Source organism: Geotrypetes seraphini, chromosome 4 (genome assembly GCF_902459505.1).
Source record: "Geotrypetes seraphini chromosome 4, aGeoSer1.1, whole genome shotgun sequence".
Lineage (NCBI taxonomy): Eukaryota > Metazoa > Chordata > Amphibia > Gymnophiona > Dermophiidae > Geotrypetes > Geotrypetes seraphini.
In genome coordinates this window covers 292,802,127-292,821,801 of record NC_047087.1, presented here as the reverse complement: position 1 = coordinate 292,821,801, position 19,675 = coordinate 292,802,127, and the positions used below count along the sequence as shown (strand labels likewise).

Here is a 19,675-nt window from a genome sequence, read left to right as displayed (position 1 = left end):
TCAGACTCTCACTGATTCCAAAGTGCCTTGTTTGCCTGACGATAGGCCTTGGCTGTTGGCTTGCAGTGGCGCTGCTCGTGGGCGTGATTTCTGCCGCTTCTGCTCTGGTAGAGGGACTATCCCCGTTCCATCTTCTGGGCTCTCTAGAGGCAGGTTTTTCCAGCGCATGCAGTCCTTTCATGGGGCCTGCCAGGGTGCATGTAGCGCCCCTGCCAAGTCCCCTGCGGCCCACCCTGCCCAATGACTCCTTGCCGGTGCCCATTTTGGTTCCGGTGGGCGCCTGGCTGCAGGTTTTTTCTACAAAGGGGGCAGACATCACATCCGATCAGTGGGTTCTGGAAGTGATCCGAGGTGGCTATGCTCTGGAGTTCGCCCGGTCCTTGCCAGACCGTTTTCTCACTTCTCCCTCGCAGGTAGCATGGAAGCAGCAGGCCTTTCTCAAGACTCTTCAATGCTTGTTGGATCTCCATGTGGTGGTTCCAGTTCCCCCGCAAGAGTGGGGCACAGGTTGATACTCGATTTACTTTGTGGTGCCAAAGAAGGGACCTTTCGACCCATCCTGGTTGATTCGTGTCAAGTCATTCCAGGAGAGCACTTGGGTCATGGCTCGGGTGGTGGAGTTTCTACAGTCACTGGGCTGGGTAGTCAACCTTGCCAAGAGCCGGTTGTCCCCATCTCAGTGCTTGGAATATCTAGGGGTCCTATTCGACACCTCCTTGGGGAAGGTCTTCCTTCCGGAGGCCCAGGTAAGCAAATTGCAATCTTAGATTCGCCTGCTTATGGCGTCCCTGTGTCCTCGGGTGCAGGATTTCCTCCAAGTCTTGGTCGATGGCTGCCTCCCTCAATGTCGTGAGGTGATCGTGGACCCACATGCGTCCTCTTCAGTATGCTCTTCTTCGGAGGTGGTTGCCTCAGCCGCTTCCGGGCTTAGCTTGGGGCAGTCTTTGTTGATGGCTCCAAACACCCCCCCCCCCCCATACACACACACATCTTGTACGAGGGGCAAGTCTGCATCAACCGCAGTGGACGGTGCTGCTCACAAATGCCAGTCTTCTCGGTTGGGGAGCTCACTGTGAAGGTCACTCAGCTCAGGGCACCTTGTCCACAAAGGAGGCTTCTTGGTTGATCAATGTCTTGGAGACCAGAGCCATCCCTCTGGCATTGTTAGCCTTCCAGTCCTTGCTGATGGGCAAGTCAGCCGGGGTTCTGTCAGACAATGCCACAGCGGTGGCCTATGTCAATCATCAGAGGGGCACTAGGAGCACTTTGGTGGTACAGGAGGCGGCTCTGCTCGTGGCCTGGGCGGAGTCGCATCTTAAAGAAATATCAGCATCTCACATAGCCGGAGTGGACAATGTTCAAGCGAACTTCCTAAGTTGTCAAGTGCTAGATCCCGGAGAGTGGTGTCTAAGCCAGGTGGCTTTTCAGTTGATCGTGCAGTCTTGGGGTCAGCCCCTCATGGACCTGATGGCCACAAGTGTCAACGCCACAGTACACCGCTGCTTCAGTCGTCGCAGAGATGGTCGGGCCGAGGGCCTGGATGCTCTGGTTCAACCATGGCCAATGGAGGGGCTGTTGTATGTGTTCCCTCCGTTGTCATTAGTGGGCAGAGTTCTTCTCCACATAATTCGCCATCCAGGTCTCGTGGTTCTGGTGGCTCCGGATTGGCCTCGTCGACCATGGTACGCGGATCTGGTGGCGGATCCTCTTCCTCTACCTCTCTTGGACAACCTAACTCAGGGTCCCATTCCAATGTTCAATCCAGGTCCCTTTTGTCTTACGGCTTGGCTCTTGAAAGGGGTCGCCTAGATAAGAAGGGGTATTCAGATAGTGATTTCAACTCTTGGGGTCCCAGAGGCTTTCCACCTCTTGGGCTTATGTGAGGGTTTGGCGTTTATTTGTGGAGTGGTGTGATGCGCGTGGGGTGGTCTCTTTTCGTGCTTACCTTCCTAACATCTTAAGAGTTTTTGAAAGATGGCCTGGATAGGGGTCTGGCTTGGTCTTCTCTCCAGGTTCAGCTTGCGACCTTGTCAGCCTTTCGGGGGTTAATGAAAGGTCAGCATTTGATTGCCATTCCTGATGTGATTCGCTTCTTGCAGGCGGCCAAGTTGATCAGGCCTCCCATGCGGCCTGTTCCTTTCTTTCTGCCAAAAGTAGTTTCTCCTTTTCTTGTCAATCAATCTGTAGTCCTCCTGGTTTTGGGTAGTCAAGAGGGCTCTGCAGAGCAAAGACAGCTGTGCAAGTTGGATGTCAGTCAGGTCCTTCGCTCTTATGTGCAGAGGTCCCAGGAGATCAGGAAATCAGATAATCTCTTTATCCTTCTAACAGGTCTTCGTAAGGGGGATGGAGCTTTTAAGGCTACTATTGCATGCTGGATCAAGGAGACTATTGCTTCCTCTTACCTTCTGAAGAAGAAACCTGTTCCAGAATTTCTCAAGGCTCCTTCCACTAGGGGTCAGGCAGCTTCGTGAGCTGAATCTTCTCTAGTGCCTCCAGTGGATATTTGCAAGGCTGCAGTCTGGTGTTCTCTGCATTCCTTTGTCAGACACTACCTTGTGGATGTTCAAGCATGTCGGGACGCGGTATTTGGTGCACGTGTTCTTGTGTCGGCCCTTCAGGGGTCCCACCCTTGATGGGTACTGCTTTGGTACGTCCCATCCGTAAAGGAACTATACCAGTCTATCGAGTGATACAGGAGAAATTAGGTTCTTACTTGCTAATTTTCTTTCTGTTAGCTTGTAGACCAGTATAGTTCCCCATCCTATCTGTCGTTGTGCAGTGATTGCAGGTTTTTGCTCGCGTGCAGATTTTGAATTTTTCTGCGGGTTCTAATATTTTTCTAGGGCCGGGGAGAAGTAAGAATAGCGACTATGGCTCAGGTGGCTTAAATGTGGGTATGTTTTCTATTCCAGGTTTATGTTCTACACATATTCCAACAATGGGTTATAAGTGTTTGTTGTTTTCTTCACTCCTGTTTTGAGTGTTATACTGTTTTCTGTTAAGAATTTTCCTAGGTTCTGCTTGGCTATTTGGCAGGCTGGATTACATAGAAACATAGAATATGACGGCAGAAAAGGGCCTACGGCTCAACAAGTCTGCCCACTCAAATAACCCTCCCCTCTAAGTTCCTCTTTGAAGTGAGCCCACGTGTTGATCCCATTTGATCTTAAAATCAGTTACGTTACTGGCCTCAACTACCTGAAGTGGAAGATTATTCCAACGGTCGACCACTCTTTCGGTGAAGAAGTACTTCCTAGTGTCACCATGGAATCTCCCGCCTCTGATTTTCAGCAGATGCCCCCTTGTCGCTGTAGGGCCTGTAAGGAAGAAGATATCTTCTTCCACCTCAATGCGGCCAGTAACGTATTTGAACGTCTCTTATCATGTCACCCCTCTCTCTGCGTTCCTCGAGAGTAAAGGTGCAACTTACCTAGTCGTTCTTCATAAGGGACATCCTTGAGCCCTGAGACCATCTTGGTGGCCAATCGTTGAACCGATTCCGTTCTTAGCATATCCTTCCAATAGTGTGGCCTCCAAAACTGTACACAGTACTCCAGATGTGGTCTCCATGGACCTGTACAGCGGCATCACCATCTTGGGCCTTCGGCTGACAAAGCTTCTCCGGATGCAACCTAGCATTTGTCTAGCTTTAGATGAGGCTTTCTCCACCTGATTGGCTGCCTTCATATCATCACTAATGATTACATCGAATTTTCTCATCTGAACGGCACGAGCAGAAGCGTGATTATGCACTGCTTCTCGGCACTCAGCGGCTTCCTTACTGGCGAGAATTCGCGGAAGCCAGTAAGGAAGCCGCCAAGCACAGAGAAGCATTGCCAAATCGCATGGCTGCTCATGCCGCTCAGATGAGGAAATTCAGTCGCACAGCCGGTTAGCAGCGGGGCAGGAGTTTGAAAAGCTTGCGCCTGCCCGCTGCATCTCCACCATGGATCGTTAGATGTATGATAGGGCACAGAGGCAAAGGGGGGCAGAGCCTGGCGGCGGCCTTAAAAAAAATTCTGGGAGGAGGCATTAACCCGAATATAAACCGGGACCCCCATTTTTGGGTCCCCAAATCCCGGTTTATATTAGAGTATATACAGTACCACCAGACTACTTAGAAGCTGGCAAAATCAATGTGTAAAAACAGAAGAGTCAATAACAAAATTGTGCACAAAAATTCACTTACAAATGTGTTAGACTTAAACTAGCCACCAAAGTAATAAGTTTAAATAGAAAGCTCTAAAGAAACTACACACAAGTTCCTCAGTTTGCCACACAGTTTTAGGTGGGGATTGAGCCAGACCCAGTTTCTTTTATATAAAAAAAAGCTAAGTAATTGCTACTTTCGCTACTATCGCAATTATACTATATAAAAAATTGAGCATAAGCACTTTATAATTTATTGAATAATATATAAAAGAAAACAAAGAAAAAAGAAAAAAATTACACACTAATTGGTTCCTATGAGGACAGCTACCATACGCTAAAACTGTGTGGCAAACTGAGGAACTTGTGTGTAGTTTCTTTAGAGCTTTCTATTTAAACATATTACTTTGGTGGCTAGTTTAAGTCTAACACATTTTTAAAAACAGAAGAGGGCACAGTCTTGCTCCAAACTATGTGCTCTGTGACAAAATGAATTCTGATCTCATACAGAAGTAGAAAGGTCATGCTGTAGGTACAGGCTACAGCAAAGCCCCCTGAGAGCAGCCAAGCACCAGAACAATACTCAATGTGAAATCGCACCATGGAGAAATACAGATGCATTATAACATTCTTAGTCTTGTTAACCATCCCTTTTTAAATAATTCTTAGTATCTTGTTTGCTTTTTTGGCTGCCGCCACTCATTGGGCGGAAGATCTGTGTATTGTCTACAATGATGCCCAGATCTCTTTCTTGGGCACTAACCCCCAAGGTGGATCCTTGCATCTGGTAACTAGGATTTGGGTTATTCTTCGCAATGTGCATCACTTTGCATTTAGTATCAAGGAATGTTTCTAACATTTAATAGACACTTATTTTCCTGTTTATCCACTACACAGTTTAGGTCAGGGGTCTCCAAAGTCCATCCTTGAGGGCCGAATACAGTCAGGTTTTCGGGATTTCCCCAATGAATATGAATTGAAAGCAGTACATGTACATAGATCTCATGTATATTCATTGGGGAGATCCCAAAAACCTGACTGGATTCGGCCCTCAAGGAGGGACTTTGGAAACCCCTTGGTTTAGGTTCTCTTCTACACCCATGTCTGAAAGGTAATAATCCAATTACCTTCCCAGATAATGTAAAAGCATAGGCAACCAAATCTTTGGGAAGGTTATAAATCCTAACCTTCCATTCCTATCTGGTTTTGATACAAACAGTTGCATGTTGCACAGAACATTGTCCCTCTTTTTTACTTTAGTAAAGATATATTTTAAATATAACATCATAAGTTTTCAAGGCTTGTGCAAATGAAGACAGTCTGCAGGGACAGAAATGGAACTTGCGGTGATGGTGACAAACTTTCTCTGTATCATTCAATGGCAGCCTCAATGTAGCCGGAAAGCAATGACCACAATCAGGGTTGTTTTGTGTATGTGTGTGAGGGGGGGGGGAGGTTTGACAGCCTACTTGTTGAGCCAAAACCTGTTTGAATAAAGCCCAAAATGATGATGGATAATTCAAGCAATTCTTTGGGGCTTCATACCTTTTTCTATATAATTCACTTTCTTTCTAGGTGAAAGATTTAGTTGCAAGAATATATGGAAAATGGCAAGAACTGTTGCAGTATATACGACCTGATCAGGTACTGTGCTTTTCATTTTGTTACACATTTAAATTGCTGAAATATGTCTTTGTTTTCTGTGTTTGTCCTGGCTTTTTAAGTATGAATTCCAGCTTTGTATACTTTAGGTATCAGATCAACATTCCCTCCTTCCCCCAGTTCATCATTATAAATCTTGAAATATATAAATACTTAATAAGGAATGGGCACTTTGAGAGTCCAGGTTAAGATAGTCATCTGGGGGTTTATTCTTCGTTAATTTAGTTTTGGATTTGCAACTACTTGACAGAGCAACATTTTTTATTTTTTTTTTCTCATGCTGGTAGAAAGCTTATCAAGAGCTGGAGGAGGGATTGAAACCTTTTTTTTTATTTTTTTGGTAAAAACACTAGCATAAGAACATAAGAATTGCCGCTGCTGAGTCAGACCAGTGGTCCATCCTGCCCAGCAGTCCACTCACACGGCGGCCCCCAGGCCAAAGCCCAGTGCTCTAAATGAGTCCAGCCTCACCTGCGTACGTCCCAGTTTAGCAGGAACTTGTCCAGCTTAGACTTGAAACCCTGGAGGGTGTTTTCCCCTACAAAAGACTCCGGAAGAATGTTCCAGCTCTCCACCACTCTCTGGCTGAAGAAGAACTTCCTTACATTTGTACGGAATCTATCCCCTTTCAACTTTAGAGAGTGCCCTCTCGTTCCCCCTACCTTGGAGAGTATGAAATACTGCCTACATATGAAAAGTGAGGAAAGAGTACTAAATACTGAGATCTTCAGTAGGTGGCTCAGAGCATGGTGTCATCAAGAAGGTTAGGTACATAGGAGGATGGAGAAATACATGGAAGAAACAAGTTTCAAGTTTATTATTTTCTTGATATCCCTTAAATCACATAGTAACTAAATGGCTTACTATAAAATTATCAGTAAATTTAAAATGAGAAAAAAATTTAAAATAAAAATATTAATAAAGTGAGAGTACAAGAGGGTAGAGGGGAAGAGACTATATTGCAATGATGGGTTGTATCTCGCTATACAATACTTGAGATTTCTATTTATAATATACAGCATTCACAATATGCTTCAAACTTCTATAATGCTATTGGCGATTTATTTTTATTTTTTTTGCATTTTATTTTCCTATTTTTTAAATTTTAATACGCTCTTTTTATTGTATGCTTAAGTGCTATTATTTACATAAATTTCATTGCTACCAATAAAAACTTTATTGCATAAAGATATCTTTACGCAATAAAGTTTTTATTGGTAGCAATGAAATTTAACATACATAGTAACAAAGTAGATGACGGCAGATAGACCTGAATGGTCCATCCAGTCTGCCCAACTTGATTCAATTTAAATTTTTCTTTCTTAGCTATTTCTGGGCAAGAATCCAAAACTCTGCCCGGTACTGTGCTTGGGTTCCAACTGCCGAAATCTCTGTCAAAACCAATTCCAGCCCATCTACACTCTCCCAGTCATTGAAGCCCTCCCCTTAGTTCAGTGGCCAATCAGGGACTTAAACTCCTCCCTAAGGAAGTCGCTGATTGGCTAAGGTGCCCCAGGCTCTTCCAAAGGGAGGAGCCCAAAGCGCCTCAGCCAATCAGGGCCTTAGGCCTCTCCCCGTGCATCAAATGATTCGCCAGGGCCTAAGGCCGCTATTGGGTGGTGGGCAGCCGAAGAGTAGGAGCAGGAGGACTTTCCTCCTGCTCCTGAAGATTTTGGCAGTGCGTAGGAGCAGAGGGAGGGTCCTGGCACCCTTCCTGCTCCCGAAGATATTGGGGGAGTCTTGCCCAAGGAGCAGGAGGGACCGGGCACCCTTCCTGCTCCCAAATATTTTACAGGTATCAGGTGGGTAGGCCGGGCCTGACCGCCTGGGCCAACCAGGGGTGGGCCAAGGGGTGGTTGGCCTAGTACAGGAGTAGGCAATTCCGGTCCTCGAGAGCCGGAGCCAGGTTTTCAGGATATCCACGATAAATATGCATGAGATTTGCATCTCAAGGAGGCAGTGCATGCAAATCCATCTCATACATATTCATTGTGGATATCCTGAAAACCTGACCTGGCTCCGGCTCTTAAGGACTGGAATTGCATACCCCTGGCCTAGGAGTAGGAGGAACTGAGCACTCCTCCTGCTCACAACTTTTTACTGCCGGGGGTGGGCCGTACCAGTCGGTGGGGGGGAGGGCGAGGGCCGTGCTGCATGCATGCAGCATTAAAAAAACAAACAAACAAAAAAAATGCTGATGGCAGGAGGGAATTGGCATCCCTCCTGCTTTTTTTCTCCTGGGGGGGGGGGGGGGTGGCGCAGCAGAGCAGGGCAGGCAGGAGAGATCGGGGCCTGGGGGGGTGTTGGGCAGATCTCTCTCACCTGATCCCGGACTCTCCTGCTCTCTGCCGCCATTCCCCACAGTGCAGGCCCGCTTTAAAACCACAGGCTTGCACTGCAGGGAACGGCGGCAGAGAGCAGGAGAGTCCACGAGCAGGCAAGAGAGGGCTGGGCTGAGCCCTGACAGCAGTGACAGGAGGCTGCTTCACCTGTCACTACTGTCAGGGTGTGCGTATGAGTGGGGATCACTCTGGCCGTGGGTAGGGGGGCGTGTTAACAATCGTCCCCATTTGCATGCAGGCCTTTACTGAATCAGTCGGCCGGCATGCAAACGGAAATGATTGTGCACGGTTTGGAGGTTTAGTGAATCCTGGCCTATAATCATTTTAGGAAGGACAGATTGTTAGAAAGGTGAAGGAGTAGCTCTATGTAAAGACCAGAATCCAAGTGACTAAAATGCAGGGGGCCTGGGAAAAAGGAAGATGTCCTATGTATCTTTGAAAAGAGAAGATGAAACTTCTGTCTACGTGGGTGTTGTCTATAGACCTCCAACTCAATCACAGCATTTTTGATAAGGATCTTGTTGCAGTTATCCAAAAGCTGGGGAAGAAAAAGGTGCTGTTGGGTGATTTCAACCTGCCAGATGTGGATTGGAAAGTTTCATCTGCGGAATAGAAAAGAAGTAGGGAGATAGTGGATGCCCTTCAAGGAGCTCTGCTCAGACAAATGGGTGACTTAACTGATGAAGGAAAAAGCGATACTGGATTTGGTGCTCACAAATAGGAAAAGTTCAAGTGGATGCCCACCTACGTAGTATTGATCATCAAGTGGTTTGGTTTGATATATCAGCTAATGTGGAAGGCAACCACACAAAACTCAAAGTCCTGGATTTCAAACATGCAGACTTTAGTAGCATCTGAAGAAAGAGCTAATAGGATGGAAGGACCTAAGGGAAGTAGAAAAGCAGTGGTCCAAGCTGAAAGGAGCAATAAAAATGGCTACAGACCTTTATGTGTGGAAAATAAAGGAAACCGAAATGGTTCTCCAAACTAGTGATAGAAAAAAATAAAGGCAAGAGTTGGCATTCATGAAATATAAAAATACTCAGGAAGAGCACAAAAAGGAATACTGGATGAAAATGAAAGAAACCAAGAGATACATCTGGCAGCTGTCTGCTGCCTTTGATACTGTTAATCATTGCTTATTCCTTGATATGCTATTCTCACTTGGATTCCATGAATCTTCTCTCCTTTTTGCCTCCTACCTCTCCAATTGCACCTTTAGGCCCTGAGGGCCTGATTCTCTAAAAGTGCGTCCCGATTTTAGGCAGCTGTAGGCGTCCTACAGCTATCTAATCAGCCAATCGGGATGCACGTTTTTTAAAAAAAATGCTCTCCAGGCAGGCCGCCTATATTGAAGGCGAGGCCCGCAAGACACCTAGGCCCTGATTCTGAATAGGACGCCCGGGAGAAGCGTCCTATTCAGAATCGGCCTAAACTAAACCCCGATTCTGTAACCGGCATCCATGTTACAGATGCAGGTTAGAGAAACGGGTTAGATTAGACACGGCCCGCTACACTTATTGCAAGGGATCTCTCTGCCGCTATAAGTATAGCGGGCCGCGGCCCCCTGACCAGGAGGGTGCCCAAACCCTCTGCCTGAAGACGCACACCCCCCCCACACTACCGACCGCCCCCCCCCCCGACATTACCGATCTCCCCCCCCCCCCGACAATATCTTTCGCTGGCAGGAGGGTGTCCAATCCCTCCTGCCCGAAGACGCACCTCCCCCTCCCCCCGGCGCTAACAACCCCCAAACCTCCACTCCACCAAACCTGTTCTTAGATGGGTCTTGCACGTCTTGAGCCGGCAGGCACGCCTCGTCGAAATGAAGCGGGCCTGCCCCTTCCCGGCCCATCCCGCCGAAGCCTAAGGCCTGATTGGCCCAGGCTCTAGAAGCCTGGACCAATCAGGCCTTAGGCATAGCGGGTCCGCCCATCCCCACTAAGTCTAAGGTCTGATTGGCCAATCAGGCCTTAGATTAAGTGGGGATGGGCGGACCCGCTATGCCTAAGGCCTGATTGGTCCAGGCTTCTAGAGCCTGGGCCAATCAGGCCTTAGGCTTCGACGGGATGGGCCGGGAAGGGGCGGGCCCGCTTCATTTCGACGAGGCGTGCCTGCCGGCTCAAGACGTGCAAAACCCATCTAAGAACAGGTTTGGTGGAGTGGAGGTTTGGGGGTTGTTAGCGCCGGGGGGGGTGCGTCTTCGGGCAGGAGGGATTGGGCACCCTCCTGCCAGCTATCGATATTGTCGGGGGGGAGATCGGTAGTGTCGGGGGGGCGGTCGGTAGTGTCGGGGGGGGTGTGTCTTCGGGCAGAGGGTTTGGGCACCCTCCTGGTCAGGGGGCCGCAGCCCGCTATACTTATAGTGGCAGAGAGATCCCTTGCCGCGATAAGTATAGCGGCCGTCTACTACATTTTAAGCTTCTCCTCTACTAGGGAGACACGTAGGGCCGCCTAGGTTCAGCCTAAGGCCCTTAGACGAGCTTAGGCATCTTGTGGGTCTCCCTAGGCTGCTGGAGGCGCCTTCAGGCTTGCCTGGGGAGCATTTTTTTTTTTTTTAAACGTGCATCCCGATTGGCTGATTAGACAGCTGTAGGACGCCTAAAATCGGGATGCACTTTGGAGAATCAGGGCCTGATTCTATAAAGGATGCCTACGTTATGCCTAAAGTTAGGCATGCTTTAGGCATCCAATCTAAGTAGTTAATGAGCCAATTAAGGGTCTTAAGCGATAATTGGTACTTAGACATCCAAAGGATATAGACGCCACTTTGTAGATGCAGCCACAATTTCATGGACGCCCATGTTGAAAACTCATGCCTTACTCAATAGGCATGGGCGTATTTGGGGCAATGACTCAATCTGTGCATCCTTTAAATCATTTACATAACACTGAGCAACCTAGGGTATCCATATCATTCCATTATTGTAGGCGAATGAAAACCAGGTCTACTTTTGAGCTTAGTTTGGGATTCAGATAGACCTGAGTTCTATGGACAGAACTTAGGGCTCCTTATACAAAGGTGCATTAAGGCCTTAACGCGCGCTAAAAACGCTATCGCACCTTAGTAAAAGGAGCCCTTAGGCACTCTGGATGTTTTTCCGGAACTTAGGCACAGTTTAGATGTCGTTAATACAATCTGCTAAATAGCAGTTTTTATTTTTGCTTTATTAAGCTCAAAATACATTTAATAAGGTACCACATAAACGGGCACATTAAAACAGATATATTGCATGCAAAACCTATTCTCCTATCCAGACTACACTCTATCGGAATGCAAAACCCATTCTCCTATCCAGACTACACTCTATTGGAATCCGTGATGTCACATTGACATGGTTCTCCTCCTTCTTAAACGAAAGGTCTCAAAGTACTATTGGAATCCTCCTTATCGGAACCAAAACTTCTCGACTACGAAGTGCCCCAGGGTGCATTATCCCCACTCCTCGTCAACTTATTTGTCAAACCAGTACTCGACATCACAAAAAAATACCAAATCAAAATAACACTCGTACGCAGACGACATACAGCTCTACCTTCCCCTAGGTCAGCACCAAGATGCCCAAATAAAAAAACTTCACCACTGCCTAACAAATAAAAAAACTGGATGACTGCAAATAAACTACAACTCAACGCATCTAAAATAGAGAATGACACGGTGACAGTTTACCCGCGGCTACTGCGTTTAGCCGCGGGTAACCCGCCAAAAACGGGGAATGAAAATTAGCAGCCTCTTCGGGGACGGGGACAAGGCCATCACCGCCCCATGGAGCGGTGAATGGTCTTGTCACCGCAGTGAGGCATAAAGGATCGTGCGGTTCCCGCAGCCCCCACCCGCACGCCGGCTCGATCGTTTAACCAGCTTCCTCTCTCCACCTCACCTTAGTTTGCCGGCTTTCTTTTTCGGCGACCGGAACGCTTTCAAAAGAGCCGTGCACGCGCGGCTGCTCAGTATTCAATCTTCTGCTCTGACCCAACCGGAAACAGGAAGTTGCAGCAGAGCAGAAGATTGAACTTTGAGCAGCCGCGCGTGCCGGTCGCCGAAAAAGAAAACCGGCAAACTAAGGAGAGCTGGAGAGCAGTAGCGTACCAAGGGGGGGCGGGAGGGGCGAAAAAGGTAATGGCGCCAGGCCTTGGAGCACCGAGGCAGACCGCTTCTCCTCCCTCCCAGCCGAACCCCCGCTGACCCTCCTATCTCTCCCCCCCAAGTGAACCTTTCCGACCCTCCCAGCGAAAGCAGCAAACCTCCCTCCAGTAGCGTCGGCTTTCTCCTCCCTCTGCCGCATCACTGATGACATCATCAGTGATGCGGCAGAGGGAGGAGAAAGCCGCGAAGGAGGTTTGCTGCTCTCGCTGGGAGGGTCGGAAAGGTTCACGGAGGGGGGAGATAGGAGGGTCATCGGGGGTTCGGCTGGGAGGGGGGAGAAGCGGTCTGCCTCGTGCTCCATTACCTTCTTCGGGCAGCAGCAGCGTTTACAATTCGCTGCTGTTGCCGGCTTCAGGCCTTGTTCTCTGCCGAGTCCTGCCTACTTCCTGTTTTCATGAAGACAGGACCCGACAGAGGAAGGCCTGAAGCGGGCAACAGCAGTGAATTGTGAATGCTGCTGCTGCCCGATGAAGTTCAGGACATCGGGGAAGGAGCAGGGAGAAATCGGCTGCTGGCTTGGGGGTGAGGGTAGGGAAAGAATCGTGGAAGTGGAGAAATTGGCACGATGGCTTTGTGGGGGCTAGGGGGAGAGAGAAAGAAAGGAAAAAATAAAGAGGGGGGCCAGGGGGAGTGAGAAAGAAAGGCAGAAATAAAGAGGGGTCAGGGGAAGAGAGAAAGAAAGGCAGAAATAAAGAGGGGGGCCAGAGGGAGAGAGAAAGAAAGGCAGAAATAAAGAGGGGAGCCAGGGGGAGAGAGAAAGAAAGAGGGGGGGGGCAGGAGAAGAAAGAAGAAGGACCAGAGACTCATGAAATCACCAGACAAAAAGGTAGGAAAAATGATTTTATTTTCAACTTAGTGATCAAAATGTGTCCGTTTTGAGAATTTATATCTGCTGTCTATTTTGCACTATGGCCCCCTTTTACTAAAACGCAATAGCGGTTTTTAGCGCAGGGAGCCTATGAGCGTCGAGAGCAGCGTGGGGCATTCAGCGCAGCTCCCTGCGCTAAAAACCGCTATCGCAGTTTAGTAAAAAGGGAGGGGGAATATTTGTCTATTTTTGTATAGTTGTTACTGAGGTGACATTGCATAAAGTCATCTGCCTTGACCTCTTTGAAAACTCGCGGAATATAAATGATAATTAACATTTTCTCTGCGTACAGCGTGCTTTGTGTTTTTAAAATTTTATTGTTGTTAGATCATTTTGACTTGGCCACAAAGGTAAGGGGGAGGGAGGGAGAGGAGCTGCTGAAAGACATCTAGTAATCCTTGCAGGCTTGACTGTGCAGGGAATTATTTTTGTAAAATCATGTTTTGTTATGTGACTGGCATTATCTAGACTTTAATTTCTATGAATGAATAGAATGAAAATGATATAAAATTACTTGCTTGCGGGGACTGCGTGTTCTGGCTCACACAAAGAAGGAGGGGGTGAAAGGGAAAAAATTTCTCTTCCTTGGAAATAGATTCTGAAGTGACCTCATCAAAGAAGACCAGCACCAAATGTATAAGAAATCCCTTAAACAATGTCAAAAGAGCCCAAAATAGAAAACTGCTACTGCCTTGAGACTCCATTATTGAAGGAATCAACTTGAAATCACAGAAGAGACAGGAAAAGGTTAAATGCCTCATGGAATCCTCAGGTACAAAACACAAACCAAATTGTGAATGAAATCAGAGCAGACAGTAAGAATTATAAAATTGATGTCATTATCCATCTGGAAAAAAAGGCGTACTAGAAATAATGCCTCAGCAATACAATTTTCAGAAGTTCTATTTGCTCATGCTAAGGGAGAAGAGAGACTGCTAGTGATGGTGGGGGGACTGATAGAAGATATGAAAGAAGGGTGGTAGAAAGGAACAGATGGTAAAGGAGGGAGGGAAGGGTGGTGGTGGAAAGGAATAGAACAAACATTGAAAGAGGGTAGAGAGGAACAGACCCTGAAAGGAAATGTGGAAGGCAGAGTGGGAAGAAGACGCTGGAAGGGAAGAAAACAGATGCCAGACTATGGGGGAGCGGAGGGAAGAAGATGGGTGCTTGACGGGGCGGTGAATGGGATGGCAGTGGCGGTGACGGGGCAGTGAAAGGGATGGCGGTGACGATGAAGGGAACGGCGGTGACGGGGCGGTGCAGAGGATGGTGGGCCGGGGACGGTGCAGTGACGGGGACAGATTTTTTCCCCGTGTCATTCTCTAATCTAAAACTGAACTTCTTTGGATACATAAGGACACCTGCGCATACCCACACCCATCTCTCTCCTGGGTTAATGTCACCCTTACAGCCAAATACAACATCCGCAGCATAGGAGTGATTCTCGACTCAAACCTGTCACTCTCAGACCATGTATCAAAATTAGTGTCATTGTTGTTCTATTACCTCCACCAACTAAAGTGCATCCGTGCTTATTTCTCAAAGTGATTTCGCCCAACTACTATACACATTTGTACTATCCTGCTTAGATTATTGCAATGCTCTACTAGTGGGCTTACCCGCAAAAACACTCTCCTGTCTCCAAGGTATGCAAAACGCCACTATCACTCATAAAAAAAACTTGGGCTTCCACAACCATGTCACCCCTGCACTAACATCCATGCACTGGCTTCCTATCCAAAAACGATGTGCCTTTAAAGCCTTGGTGTTAGACTTTAAGACTTTCCACAAAATGGCGCCAAACTACGTAGCATCAAAACTACAAGATCCCAAACAGAAAAACGGTGATCCTGCCACCTGGCTGCTTACTCACATCTGAGACATCCCGAAGACGCTCATATTCTCACTACATACCCAGAATGTGGCACACCATCCCCCCATATATTAGATCACTAGACAGTCTTTGGAACTTCAGAAAAGCCGTGAAAATCTTCCTCTTTACAAACCCAGTTCCTTGAAGACCCACATCTACACCCCTGATGGATGGATCTCAAAGATATGGCCTAAACTCCAAACGGAATCTCACAAATACTCGCATGCCACTGCAAATATAACCTGAATTACTACTACATTCTCAGACAACAAACATGCACCCACTTACTAAGAAAGCTATCTTACCTCCATGTGATATCTACACTGAATGGGCTGCAATTAAATCCACCCTATGCCCCCTAAGTCAGTATTTTATGTCTGCATGTTATGTCTATACTGTAATCTAATCCCTTTGACTATACTGTAAATGTTGTAGAGTCTATTTCTCATCAAAGTATGTCCTAACCATACTATGAATGTACTCCTCCTTCGCCTAAAAGCTCTTGTTTTGGATGTTTGGGGTTTAGGCTTTTTTTAGGTTGATTATATGGTGTAAGTTTAGATGTAGTGGTTGTCTGGGCGTTTAAACAGCTGAACGTAGAGGCAGGCCATTATAAAAAAAAACTCCTTTTGGACGTTTTTTTGATAATGGACCATTTCCCTGCTTCTACTTTCAATGTTTAAGGCCTTAGGCCAAAAGGGGACTTAGAGACGTTTTTTTTTATTATGCCCCTCAATGTGTTTGTCTTTACAAAATATTGTTTGATGCATAAGAGCAAAATTTGAAATATTGTTTAACTGGAGTTTTACTACAATGTTTTTCTCTGAGTATTTGTATGTTGTTGTTTTTTCTCCCTTTAGGGAAAACTGCTTCATTATTGGGAGCCTATGCCAGAGCCACAGATAAATGAAAACTTGGAATTGAAGACAGAGCAGACCTTTTTCAATGATGAAAATCAAAACTGAGTGATTAGTGTTTGCAATGCAAGAGGCAAAAAATCTGATCTATACTACTTTTCTACCACTGTGAATTAGACTAATAGCATCCCTTAAAATTTTAAGTCAAAGCCCACTTATGTTTAGAAACTGCTGTATGATTCTCTAAATCTTCAATCATCCATGTCAATGAACCCTTTCAATAGCTTTCCCCACCATCGATCTATAAAATATAACCATTTTCCTAAGCAGTTAATTTGTTTAAAGAACATCACAGAATCTACAATGAATAGTTCAACAATTATACAATTTAATTAATATAAGATATCAACTTTAGGTGGTTAAAGTTTTACTGGGCTATGGACTCCTAAACCTTTTTTTATTTTAAATGCTTAAGGGATTTAAAAAAAAGGTGGTTGGATTTACAATTGCATAATTAAGTACCATATTAAAAAAAAATTGACTAAAGTATTTTGATCAGGTACAGGGCACAGTATTTTGAAGTGGCTACTGGTTGTCCTTTTACTTCTGTCTTTGTGTATTTATATCTGAGGAAGGTGAAAAAAAATATACAAAACAAATTAAGACAGAGATCTTTCCAAGGATGTGTCTTGCTGTTCAGAGGGTTAGCAACTGTTATCCATAGTTGTCTCAGTCATTAAATACCTGAGACTTTAGTGCAAACTAGATACCATACTATCTGTGGACCAAGGTTACCATGGTTTTTCAATATGTTGATGCTAACACTTAATTTGTGTTGGGAAGTTAGATCTTTGCCAATTAAGTCAATATGGCATGTTCCATGACCAAGCCCAAGGCTTTAATGCATACGGATGGAAATAGCATATTTGATGGGCAGTTATCACCAATCAATATGAGTTTGCTGCTGTTCAGTACTAGGCCAAAATAGGTTAAATGCCAGTGGCTACACGCTCTCCATCTAATTAGATTGGTTTTCTACTGTTGAGAGATCTAGCTTATACATTTCAGATGTAACTACAGTATCATTAGGTAATACACAAAGAGCTACTGAAAGCAAGGTCTGTGTAGCTGTACTGTACAGCTACACGGTTGGGTGATTCTCTTGAAGTGTTTTCTACAGTTCTCCGGAGACAAGCCAAGGAGATGCAGGCACAATTGTTAGTAAAGTATATTGTAGAGGGGGAGACGGGAGGGTAAGTATGGTTGCATTCCCCTGCTGACTATGGAGAACCTCGTTACAGGTAAGCAACTTCACTTTCCTGCCTTTCAACTATTGCACCTTTTAATCTGCTTTGATGTATTCTTCTACTTAGATGGGGGGAAGCACATTCAGCCATAAAAAGAAAATAGTGGGTCCTGCAAGAGGGGTATAATTCTTCAGTTTGTATTTGAGATTATCCTTAGCATAGCTGTTCATAATGGCTACCATTCTGGTGTTTTAGTACATAGGAGAATAAAAAATTAGTTATGAAAAGCATAATGGTAAAATGGGTAAAAGTCTAAGGAATCTACTGTACAGGTTAACAGTAGGTGCATTTATGTAAAATTATATATTATAGCCTATGGAGATATTCTAAAACTTACTTTCCTACCTTGTCAAGCTGACATTTGTTTGTTTTTTATACATTTATGTAGCTTACTAATTTTATATTAATGCTTTTTGTAAAAAAAAATTTGAAGTAAATTTTGGGTAAAACCACATTTTTATATTGCATGTTCAGTATAGCATTTCTGTTTTCTTAACCTCCCTGAATTAGGAGGAGAGGAAGAGTCTACCAGACAGTGTGAAGCTTAGAGGTGTGTTTATTGTTAGTACGCCTGCTGCTGGTTGTATACAAGACTGTATGGGCTGTAAATTTATACTAGAGTATGATTTAATATTAATACTATTGCACTTTTTTACTACAGGCAGTGAAGGCTGGTTTCTTGTCTACATGTTAGACATTCTGCTAGTTACGTATTTGCACCAGGGTTTTTTAGATTAAGCTTAGTAATTGTCCAGTTAGTTTGAGCCACAGATATTCTTTAGTGGCTGCAATATAACTAGCTGCCACAAAAATCTTAAACTTAGAAGATTTCACTTCTAGATGAAGCTGTATTAAAAAAAAATTGGAAGGTAAACGGTAGAGCTTCAACTACTGTTGGTTTGTTATACAGTTGGGGTGAGGGGAGCACCAGGCCCCAAGACTTACCATCATTATCTTACCCAAACTATTCTTAATGCCTTAATCATTTTGTCAGTGTAGTGACATAGTCTCTCAAGTCACCTGTGCAGATAAAGTCCTTTTACTTGCCAACATTGCCTTGCCACTTCCATCTGATTAAAAGCAGCATACTTGTGCATCTTAAACTGCTAAATAAAGAAATCCTTAAATTGGCTGCACTGTCCAAATAGAGAAGGGTGAGTTTAAATTCTGCGGTTTAACTAGAAAGCAAGACAAGCAGTAACGAGATGGACTTGTGAAATATAGGCTTTAACAGGGCTAATGAGTCAAGATGCATGAGGGGCAGGGGAGAGAAGAAAAAAATCGAAGTAAGAGCTGGCAGAGGTGAGAACTGTTTGGTTTTAAGGATCATGTGGTCTTAAATCAATATAAGAGGCAAGGCTAGGTTGAAAAGCTCATTGCAAACAGATAAGGTTTAAGTAACAGATCTTGTCTGTAGTCTGCACTGGTTAATGTTCTGTACCTCATTTTGTTGTACTTGTATTTTGCACTATATAAGGGACCCTTTTACTAAAGTGCATTAGAATCTGTGCTTCACATGCCTCAGTGTAGGACTTTCCCCACACCCTAAGGCCAAATTTAACAATTTAAGATATTTTTAACTTTCAGGTCATGTGCTAAGGTTTGCATTAGAGCACACTATCTGTAAAAGGTTGATTGTGGAGCCCTTACTGCCCCCTAAGCATGTTAACTCAACAGTATCCAGTTAGCAGGCACTAATTCGACTATACTAGCTGGTTAATGCTTCCACATCCAAAACAGCTACCACAGGAGTTAGCGCACACTAAAAAGCAAAATACCAGAAAACACTTTTTTTTTTTTTTTGCAGTAGCCTGTTTCACACACTGAGCATGTGTTAGGCTTTCATGCCATTTAGTGAAGGGTCTCTAAATTACTTCCCAAAAAAGTATGAGAGCTGCAGTTGAATGTAAACAAGATTGAATGCTGCCACTAAATCCATAGTACTTTTTTGTGCCCTTCCTTTTTCTTGTACTACTACTGCTATGGGTCAATGTTTTCCTGTTTCAAAGGAAAGAATTATGTAACTGCAAGAGCTTTGGCTCTAATTGCTAAAAGTTTTATATAAGCTTGTGAATGGTTGTTTGGTACTTAAGAATTCCTTTTTTAACCTATTAAAATTCTTACTTTTTGAGTTGGCTCTGTTTGTTTCTGTTTACATCTTTAGATTTCTAGTCCTTTCTTGAAATATGAATTTGTACAATTTACTTGATTTGTTTAGTTCTCAACCCCCTCTCTCCCCCCCCCAAAAAAAAAGCATCCCTTTAAATATATAAAATGACAGGATGAAGAACTATATACTAACTATTAAAAGCCCTAATGTGTTTTTTGCAAACCAGAAAGTGAAATTTTTTTTTTCCAATTTTTAGCCTATATATTTTTGTTGGAGAAGAGCCTCAGGTTGTTGAGCAAATTATACCCACAATTGGTTTTCCTTTTTGTGAACGCTGTTCACTAGCTCCTATTTTACAGC

The 19,675-nt window shown here is 44.9% G+C and overlaps 1 protein-coding gene across 5 annotated transcripts in view; it reads left to right on the top strand.

Moving 5' to 3' along the window:
* The window catches only part of SLF2 (SMC5-SMC6 complex localization factor 2), a 196,864-nt gene extending 177,524 nt beyond the window's left edge, over nucleotides 1–19,340 (top strand). For all 5 annotated transcript variants that reach the window (XM_033941811.1, XM_033941813.1, XM_033941809.1 and 2 more), the window contains 2 exons: nucleotides 5,725–5,793; nucleotides 15,902–19,340. In XM_033941811.1, the coding sequence (XP_033797702.1) occupies nucleotides 5,725–5,793; nucleotides 15,902–16,006 (174 nt within the window). In that variant the 3' untranslated portion in view covers nucleotides 16,007–19,340. The remainder of the gene's footprint in view (nucleotides 1–5,724; nucleotides 5,794–15,901) is intronic.
* Nucleotides 19,341–19,675: the final 335 nt, after the last annotated feature.